The 10330-nt window shown below is 45.9% G+C and overlaps 1 protein-coding gene across 1 annotated transcript in view; it reads right to left on the bottom strand.

The window, feature by feature from the left end:
- Positions 1-269: 269 nt before the first annotated feature.
- CHRD (chordin) overlaps positions 270-10330 on the bottom strand; it is a 58183-nt gene continuing 48122 nt past the window's right edge. The window contains exons 16-23 of the mRNA XM_078665778.1: positions 9811-10023; positions 8843-8936; positions 8150-8197; positions 7336-7439; positions 6819-6921; positions 4715-4869; positions 3940-4030; positions 270-2966 (exon numbers count right to left, since the gene is read on the bottom strand). Coding sequence (XP_078521904.1) covers positions 2899-2966; positions 3940-4030; positions 4715-4869; positions 6819-6921; positions 7336-7439; positions 8150-8197; positions 8843-8936; positions 9811-10023 — 876 coding nt within the window. The 3' untranslated portion in view covers positions 270-2898. The remainder of the gene's footprint in view (positions 2967-3939; positions 4031-4714; positions 4870-6818; positions 6922-7335; positions 7440-8149; positions 8198-8842; positions 8937-9810; positions 10024-10330) is intronic.

The following is a 10330-nucleotide window of genomic DNA, read 5'->3' as shown; positions in this document are numbered from 1 at the left end:
GCTGCGGCTGGAATAACATTCAATTGCTCACTACATTCAGGCCCTGGTAGAGCGTCTTGTTCAGCACATGGCCAGACGCTATTTTCCTACATCGTGCGCGGCGCCCCTGGCAACTCATAGCGGCGCACCAGGGCGCCGCGGCGCACAGTTTGGGAACCGCTGATATACAACAAGACTAGGTTTGAGTTAAAAACTCTGGTGGCTGATAAATCCTTGCAGAGGAGACCTCCGCGGCCCGCCTCTTTCGAAGTGATGACATTGACACTCACTAGCATTTCATTCTGTTTTATTTCACATTTAATAAATACATAATAAACAGTAGCAACATCTTTACAGACAGAAGCACCCGCTCGTCTCATTGATAAGTCTATGCACACACGCGATCGTCCATTCATTGTAGCAGGGACAATCTACTGATGGGTTGGAGGCAGCCTATCTCCAAAAGAAGTCATTGGGGAAGTCTCTCGCTGAAGGAATCCCTACTCTTAGGGATCAAGTTCTTGCATAATGGAAAATTGACTTCTTCGTGTGAGATCCTACCCCAAGTAACTGGAGGTATCATATGTGTGAGAGAGCACTTTATGGATGTGTATCAGACCATCACCGGTGGGGTGTCTAATAGGAGGGGATGGTCCCTCACTTATGGAGTTTCTTCATGTGTAATCACCACTTGTTGATGTACTCTCTACAGACGATGGTCTGTCCATCACTGGTGGGGTCATATAAGCCCCCAACCATCCCGAACACTTTTAGAATTCCCGCATGGAGGGGATTGACCATCAATGCTGGAGACTTCACTTTTTTCGGGACTCCTTACTTGTGCAAAATGTGCATGGGCAGGTTTGTCTGTCACTGGTGAAGAATTCATGTGTTTCTGTTCAAGCCTTACAGTTGGGATCTGCATATGTAGGGGATTGTCTATTCCTGGTGAAATCCATATCTCGCTGACCACTCTTCGTCTTGGAATATGTTCATGTGGTGGACTGCCCATGCCTGGTGGAATCCAATAGGCAATCACTTCCCAAAAACAGCTTTTTACATGTATGTCGGATATTACCCTATCACTCATGGGACGTATCAATGTGCACAGTCATCATGAACTGATGAGCCCTTTACATGTGTGTTAACATCCATCACTGATGGGACATTTACATTAGAGCAACAGTCTCAGAGCTTTGTGAGTCCAACTTTGCAGACGTGAAGGCGCCTTCCTCACCTCAGAGACAGAATCTTTGCAGGCCAAGGTTTTTCCCAAGCACGCAGACGTGATAAATAAACAAGACAAAAATAAAAAAATAAAAACAACAATTTACAATATTTACAAGGTGGCCTTAAGACATTTGTTGGGATTGGTCCACACAGCCTCACCAAATTTTTTGCCTTTCTCAGTATAAAATATGGTCCATAATTGAGTTTTTAAAGGATTTTTGAGGTAGGATCCAGCCTACATCCCTTTGTTTGATGTGAATGGCATTACAAACGTGCCTCTTTATGCGTTGGTTGGTGAAGATGCATCAGGGTTCCTTGCTTTATGGACAGCGTCCCTATACAATTCTATATACATCTGCTTATGTCTCATCGCATGTATACTAGGCGTATCATGCTTTTCCTTCATCCTTGGCCACTGTGTTAAAGCTTTCCCCAGTGCTACAGGAGAAAAAGTCTAAGTGGTACAGGCGGTGTGTGAATGGGCCTCTTTGTGTACAGGCAGCGATGTATCAGCGTATATGTGCGCTTGTGTTCAAGTGGGTGACAAACCGCGGGCAACAGAGTCTGAGAATGCAAGCAAGTCGATACCCATGATGTAACATGCCCTTTTGCAGTTCTTTGCTGAGATGGGCCCTCTAAACTAAACCTTTCAGTTGCAACTGTGTGCTATGACGAAGACCAAAAGCTGCCTCGGTGGAGTGGGGGGCAATTGCCGATACCTTGGGAGACAGAGAGACATCACTGTGTAGATGTACAACACCCTTGGTAAGAATGATATCGCTCCTTGAGCCTGAACGTAGAAGGCCGGTGACTGTTGCTTATGGCTGCCGTTTAACATGGCTGTGCATCCCTACTTCAGCATACACTGGTCCAATCATAGGCATAAATAGCCCATGCTGAGGTGGGTGAGGGTATCCGTGTATGAAATTATCATTCAAAGCACTAGTTGTCTCTTCCTAAGCACGATGAGGCCTTTTGACGCAAGTTCAGAGGGATAGTAGCCTACACACAGAAGTTGAGGCTCACAATAAGGCTGCATCAGGGAGCAAGTACTTGCCCCTAGGTTGAAGCAGGGATAAAATGTAACAATGAACCCCTAATGCATCTTGATTCAGTCCAAAAGAAGAACATCTCATAAACTACTAGTACTTCTTTGGCAAGTCTTGGTGCAGAGCTGAGGCCCACAAACACAACCACATCGCCCATCTTCCATTCTGCGGAAGTCCAACATTTTGTCCGGGCACCTCTTTTCCTTCAGACAAGATAAAGTACTCTGTAGCACCTCACTCTCTCAATTCAGAGGGAGTTCATCATCTTGAAATATCTCATCCTCCAATCAGAGGAGCTTTATATGAATCCAGTGTCTTGTCACCTATGTCCTCCTCCAATCAGAAAGGGTTAGAATGAGTGTAGAATCTCGTCACACTTCCTTCCCTCATCCATTCAAGAGGGTTCAAAGGAAGCTAGTGTCACATCATCCACCTCTTTCTCACGTGGGGTGGGTGCTCGCATGAGTCCAGTGTTGCATCACAGTTTCCCTCATGTGGGAAGTTTCAGGAGTCCAGTGTCTCGTCAATATGTTTCCAGGCTCAGGTTTAGAAGCAACAAATGTTGTGTTTGCTTCCGATTTTCATTCTTTCGTCGACTCCCTTGTTTGCAGCAATCCTCATTCTCCGACAACTTTCATCTCTAAGAGCTCCAGGTGGGTCTACGCACATCATCTCTGGCTTTATCACCTTCGTCATCCAATGAGCTTTCTGTAGGAAGTAGACAACAAGGTGCGTTGGTAAAAAACATATTACTCATATTAAGCCACAATTGAAAACTCGCGATAGTAAGAGACATATGAAGCAGCATTAAAGCATAATGTTAATGACACACGTCTCAAATGACTCATGAAATACACTATCACTATCCGGAGCAGGTGAGATGCCAAACACAACATCTGAAGCGAAGTGTAAAAAAAAGAGTTACAAATCTCATGCCACATATGAACAAGGACCTAGGGATTCACAACTCAAACCACAAAGCATCTGCTGTCTATGTTACTGAGATCAGGTGTGTACTATAAGTCTGTGAAGTTTAATGTCATGGAATGGACATGACATCGAATAGACAACAAGAAATGAGCATGACATGGAATGGACAACAAAAAATGGGCATTACATGGAATGGACAACAAGAAATGGGCATGACTTGGAATGGACAACAAAAAATGGGCATGACATGGAATGGACAACAAGAAATGGGCATTACATGGAATGGACAACAAGAAATGGGCATGACTTGAAATGAGCATGCAATGGAGTAGACAACAAGGAACTGGCATGACATGGAATGGGCATGACATGAAATGGACATGGCATTAAGGTTTTTCCTATTGTAAGGAATGCAAATGTTGTAAGGCTGAAGGCATGTAAATATGTACACATATATATATATATATGTATATATCGAGAGAGAGAGAAAGAGAAAGAGAGCGATCGATAGAACGACAGACACAGACAGACAGACAGATAGATAGATAGATAGATAGACTTATAGACAAATAGATAGATAGATAGATAAATAGATAGATAGATAGATAGATAGATAGATAGATAGATAGATAGATAGATAGATAGATAGACTTGCCACCAAACCTAGATTCAGATATACAAACACATAGACGAAGACAGTGCACTGCACAAATGTAAGGTACACATCACGGACTGCCATGAACATACTGACCTCTGCACTTGGAGCAGCACCTGTTCTCGCGCTTGTTGCTACTGCAGGACGCTGCAGTGCACTCCTGGCGTTTGCACTGAGGCACTCCATTCTACAGGGAGGAAGAGAGTGGGGAAGAGAGGTAGAGAAGGAAAGCACAAAGAGAAGAATAAGGGAAGAAAAGGCGATAGCGGGCGATAGAGGGGGAGAAAACGGGGACAAGGTGAGATGAGCAAAAATAGTGCATTAATACACCAACATTTATGAGGTATTTCAAAAGTAACCTTCCTAATGACTCTTTATCTGAATTTATTGATTTTTGTTTGGAGGCTCCGGATATTAGTTTACCTTGATCTTTAGTCGAATAACAAACATAAAGCGCATGTTCACCCCTTAGGGCATCTTGGGACTGAATACATTTTTTTTTATTTCTACCCAACTCAATGGTACTCATTTTATTGACCTCATTAGGATGAAATGCTGAGTGCCCTGCTGGGATTTCAACGGGTGACCATAAAGTCATACACAGATCCCTGGAGAGGAGCCCGGGACAGGACAGTCCATTGAGGCACCAAACCTGGCCGCAATTCACCGTTTCTCCCTGCGCGTCTCGAAGTTATATTTTTGTCCAATAAATTTAAAGGGACAGTTTGGAGTGAACAAGAATTTCAATGTCAAAATACCCCATTACAACAGTGAAACTATGGGGGTGAGTGCTAGAGATCGAACCATTCCCAACACAAGTTCACCTAATTCTACGGTACAGGAACCCTCTGATCGACAACGAGATACTTACCACACACCAGCAGGTGATACACTTCATCTCCCCAAAGGGAGGCACGGTGGGGTGCCAGCTTTCGTTGTTGGGGTACCAGTGCCTTCCAAACTTGCAGGCCCGGGGCCCATCTGACTGCATCATGTCAGTCATTTCAAATGGGCTCTTCTCGACCACTGGAAGAATGAGAAAAAAGTAAGGTAAGTATTGATGCACGACGTACGACATGTGAGCAGGATCAGGTGAGAGGACCTGGAGTGGAGGTTGTCGGTCAATATTCTGGTGCACTGATGCATCTGTACTGGAATATCAGTGGATGCTGCTAGTTAGAATTGGGTCATTTGGCAGAGCTCTGTGTAAATGAACAGCATCTTCACAGCACGTGGGGCCAGATTTACTACGGTAAGCGTTGGCGATTACCAAATAGCAAATGTTTGCGATTCACAATTTAGTCATCGCAAACGGCAATGCCCAAATGTATATTTAACACATTTTGCGCAACTCAGTTAGTCGCACATAGACCTACCTCATTAATATTCATGAAGTAGGTCCTGGTTTGCAACCCATTGGGAATTGCACAAATCACAGGGATGTTGCCCTGCTAGGGTCAGCAGACCACCATGTCTGTGATTGCTTTTCAATAGAGCAATTTGTTTTTTTGGGGAAATACAGCCAGGAATGGACTGGGAACCAAAACGGGCCCCGGCAAAGTGCTCGTCCGGCCCTCGGGGGGGAGGTCTGAACTCTTTGCCGGGGCCTGTTTTCAGCCGATTTTGTTGCAGGGCCGATTTTGCAGCTTTGCTGCATAAACGGCCCTGTAACAAAACTGGCCACTAGGGGCCCAAAACCGTCCCAACCCTTGCGGCGCACCGGGGGATTGCCCGGTGCCTGCAACGGTCAGTCCGGGCCTGAATACAGCCTGTTTTCCTTAAAGGATAATGGGATGTGTTTCAAAAAGAAAAATGAAAAGTTTTTTTTCATTTTTTATGAGTAGGCATTAGTCCATTGAACCACTGCCAGCTCTTAAAAAATGTTTTTCCAAACACTTTTAAAAGTGAAGGAGTCACTTAGTGACCCCTTCCCATTTGCGAATGAGTTACCACCTACCTGAAGATGGTCAAATGTAATCTTTTGCGCCCGCATTTTGTTCACAAAATATTCACATATACCACTGCGATTCGGTATTATGAAGGGACGCCCTAAACACACGGCTTCCTAATAATCAATCGCAAACCCAATTTGTTACCGAATCGCAAATTGGACCTTTGTACATTACAAAATGCTTTTTTAAGGTCGCAAGCGGCCCGGTTCTGTGAATCGGGCCATTTGCGAGCTCAAAAAAAGCTTTGTACATCTGTCCCTTAATGATTTACGTCCCAATTAAAGAGCACTCATAGGGCTGCATGTATGCCTTAGTATTGGAATAGCTGTAGATTCTGCAGGCCAGGTTTAATTGCTCCATCTCAGCAACTCTGTGCAATCGCAGGGGTTGCTTCGAGTTATTATCGGGAGCCCTGGTAGAGACTTGTCGGGCTGCAATACTACAATAACAGGGAGGGTTGTCTGTCAGAATATTGTAGACAGAAATAGATTCTGGCATTAATATGATGTCCTGAATATAATTTGCAAAAGTATTGTCACATGCAATGGAACGGATGTCACATTAAGGCTTTTCTTACTAAGGAATGCAAATCCCATAACTTTGGATGTACATTTTATAATGTTATCTTCGATTGGGTAATAATTTTGTAGACGATATTTAGCAGACAATATTTATGTCAGATGATATTCTAGTACCACACCAACAGGGGGCACTGCGGGTCAGGTTTGAGGATCCTCAGTAAAGCTGTCAATGGACTAGAGTCTAGAACAGCAGGAGGTTCTGCAGAGTGGAGAACACTGGGTGCATTAGTCCTGTGCAGGGCCGGACTGACGGTAGCGGGTGTCGGGCGTTACCCCGAGAGGCTGGAAGGTTTCGGAGCTTTGGGGATCGGTTTTGTTTGCAATATCGGCCCCCAGTAACAAAAGCAGCAGTGATTCATACTTCCACCCTCCGGGATGGTCTGACAATTTTGCCAGGGCTACTTTGAGTTCCCAGTCCGGCCCTGGTCCCGCAGATACCCACCTGGACATTGCTTGCAGCAGTCGGAGGGGGCAGCACGCACAGGGTTGGCACAGGTGAGACGCGGACATTGCACTTTCTCACAGTGGACTTCACCGGTAGATCCCTAAGGAAAAACAAATAGATAATTACACGAAGGAGTGAACAACAGCAAGAAGCGTGTGTACAGAGAGTGTGCCATGGGTAGTAAGTCACAGGGAGTGAGGTGCAGAAAGCACTCTACAGGGAGAATCTACACTGCATGCGTCAGGTGGATGCCACAGGCGGACGCCATTTGCATTGGGGCAATAGAACTACGGACGGCTTGGCAGATATAGATTTAAGAAGAAGGGTAAGCGAGGGTAACTATATACCTCTTAGGTACACTTTTTAGAGGGTCTTAGGGATCGTGAGGGGGTCTCATTGAAGTTAACGTTTTTCTGACGGGCCAATAGAGGCGAAAGACCCAATGATAATTAGACTTACTTGCAGGACATCAATATGCACATAGGGCAATTTTGGGCTGTTACACGTTTCTTACCTTGCAAGTACATATGGCACATTTAATTAGTCCAAAAGGTGGTACCACTGGGTGCCAGCGGGTGCCAGCTGGCCGCCAGCTCTTGTCTCCATCAAAGTAGCATCCTGAAATGCAAGCGAAGGCGAAATATTACTCATTTACTGAACGAGAATTCATAATATTACATTAGTATTGTCAATATCATTATCACAACTTTATCAAGATTATAGCAGTATATACAGTATTATTTCTAACAATGTTAAAAGAGTGTTTCTAAAGTGTGCTGTTATAAAGCCATAGAAGCAATCATAAGGACAAGCTAACACAAGAAACTCAAATGTGTGATGCCTTTAGATTGTTTACTTCTTTGTGTGCTATAAGGCAAAGGCCACTGCTTAACCAGGGAGAAAACAATTCCTTAAAGTGGGATATCACCTGGAAGTGCTTTTGAACCCATCACCCAGGAGATGACAAGGCACGTGATATTCAAGTAGCAATCTAGGGTGGACCAGGCTCGTGAGAATGAGAAAGGGGTTTGTAGATAATCATGAATTTAAGATTAGTAAAAGAAACTGGTTTGACCAGGTTCCTAATTTTGGAGAAGGGTTCTGGCGCTGACCACACTCATGGTATTGGAAGAAGATTGTAGAGTGGTGCAGAACCAGGGTACCCGACTGCAAATTAATGACGTGACCAAAACAAAAATACGGTAAACGTTTCCTGCATATTGTCCAGACATGTCAGACCTTGTACGTGTAGTTTTGAAAAGAAAATTTGGATTCGCCGACCTACAAACTTCTCATTGATTGATTGACATAATTTGAACAGTGCTTACCCTCATTTGTCATTGTTGGTTTCTCCACTTTCTTCAGTTCTTTTTTCTCTGAGGGGGAGAGAGAAGAAGACTGTCAGGAAAGGAATATCAATCCCCAGACAAAAGGTGGCATGGTGGAGCATGAGAGGAAATTGACTAGGGTGATGGGAGATGAACAAGCACCACTTGGTCTATGACAATTAGCATCCTATAAGAGGCGGTCCTATATCCCCCATTCTCTAGGAAAGCAAGAACCCAGAAAGAACAGGCACGATGCAGCCTTGACCTAAAGCAACTCGAAGACCAGGATTACAAGGAGCAGATAAAAAAGAACATAGTAAACCAGGTGAACAAGAACCACCTAAATCAGGGTTCCAGACAATGACCGGAAGATGGACATTATGATGCAGGCTTAGATGACGACACAAGCCAAGGCACCAATAACCCCAAGAGCTAGGGGAAATGGATGTGCACTCTTGAGTTACTGCAAGATGGCCAAATGGACTTCTCAATCGATCTTTGGAATCCCTTAATCTATGATCCCAAACATTCAATTATCCAACAGAACAATCCCTGCGTAAGTCAGGAGAATTTGTCCTTGAAAGAAGGTCATCGCACAGCCTAGAGAACCTGCACTGTTCTGGAAGACACCTGGGTTCAGTCTCTTGAGAATGTACCCCTTTCGCGACCTCTGACCTGCAAGAGAGCCCTTACCTTCACAGACTGGACAGCAGCGACCTTCAGGTTGGACCACATGGGTGCAGTTCAGGGGCTGGCAGATGATGGGGTCGCAAATCACAGTCCGTTTCTGTAAGAGGAACAAGGGAGGGATGGCATGGGAGGGGGGTAGAGAGAGAGAGAGAGAGAGAGACAGAGACAGAGAGAGAGAGAGAGAGAGAGAGAGAGAGAGAGAGAGAGAGGGAGAGAGAGAGAGAGAGAGAGAGGGAGGGAGATAGAGGAGAGAGGCAGAGACAGTGAAAGAGCAGCAAGTTAAAGAGGAGAAAAAAAGGGGGCAAATGATGAAATAGGAGGAACAGAGAAGAAATGAAAATGAAAGGTGTGGATCAGTGAAAAAGAAAGATGGGATGGTGGAAGGGACGGAAGAGAGAAAATTATCAGTTAAAATTCCATACCCTCGCATTGACAGACACTTCTTTCTGGTCTCTCATGCCCTGCATTTCACCACCAGCATATGCTACATCGTTTAACCCCTCCCATGCTGGTGACGGATCCGCTCCGTCGCCAGCCACAGATGCCCTGTGCTGATGACGGAGCGGTTCCGTCACGGGCCGCTCGGCGCGCCTGCGTGGCGCGGATTCCGCGCCTGCGCTGGACGTTCCATTGAGCGAGCGGGGCCGTGACGGAACCGCTCCGTCATAAGCACAGCGCACCCGAGGCACGTGACGGAGCGGTTCCGTCACGAGCATGGGAGCGCCGCGCGGCCGCCCCACCCCCTAGCGCTGCGGCGGAATTGCCACCGCAGCGAAGGGGTTAATTATGTGGTGCAGAGCATGTGGCTAAATGCCCTTCTGCAGCAAGGATGCGGCACAAAGGCTGCATAGCAACACACTATTATCTGCATACATTTCTGTGTCTGTTACAGCATTCAATAGAACAAGGGCCCCGTTGAATACATTGGGGGCCCCGGACTGAGATGGTCTCCCAGCAGGTCACGCGCTTACCTGGCAGCTGCACACTGAGCACTTCCTGTCATATTCGGGGGCCCATCTGGATCCATGGGCCCTAGTCTGGCCTTCGAAGAAACAGGAGTTGGGGTCCTTGTTCAGATCCTCGGGGTCCCTTTGCTTCCCTTCGTCCAGAACTTCGAACTCAGAATCGGGGCCCCCGGGAGACACAGCCAGGCGGCCGGACTCGCAGGTGTTGGGAATGTGCACCTGCAAGAGAAGGCGAGAAGGTGAGAACATGGCGGCAACATGGGTGCTCAGAGAGGGAAATTCAAAATGGAGGAACCCTGACGGTGACACAGCTCAGCCTTTTGGGCCATCAGTTTACACTTAGAATCACAAGGTACTCTAGGAAATTTGAGGTCACCCATAATGACATCACAACACCCTTAATGAGATCACAACACTCTTAATGGCATCTCAACACCCTTAATGGCATTACAACACCCTTAATGGCATCACAACACCCTTAATGGCATCACAACACCCTTAATGACATCACATCACCCATAATGAC

Source organism: Lissotriton helveticus, chromosome 11 (assembly GCF_964261635.1).
Source record: "Lissotriton helveticus chromosome 11, aLisHel1.1, whole genome shotgun sequence".
NCBI lineage: Eukaryota > Metazoa > Chordata > Amphibia > Caudata > Salamandridae > Lissotriton > Lissotriton helveticus.
Note: the sequence above shows the minus strand (reverse complement) of the source record. Positions and strands in the feature narration are given on the sequence as shown.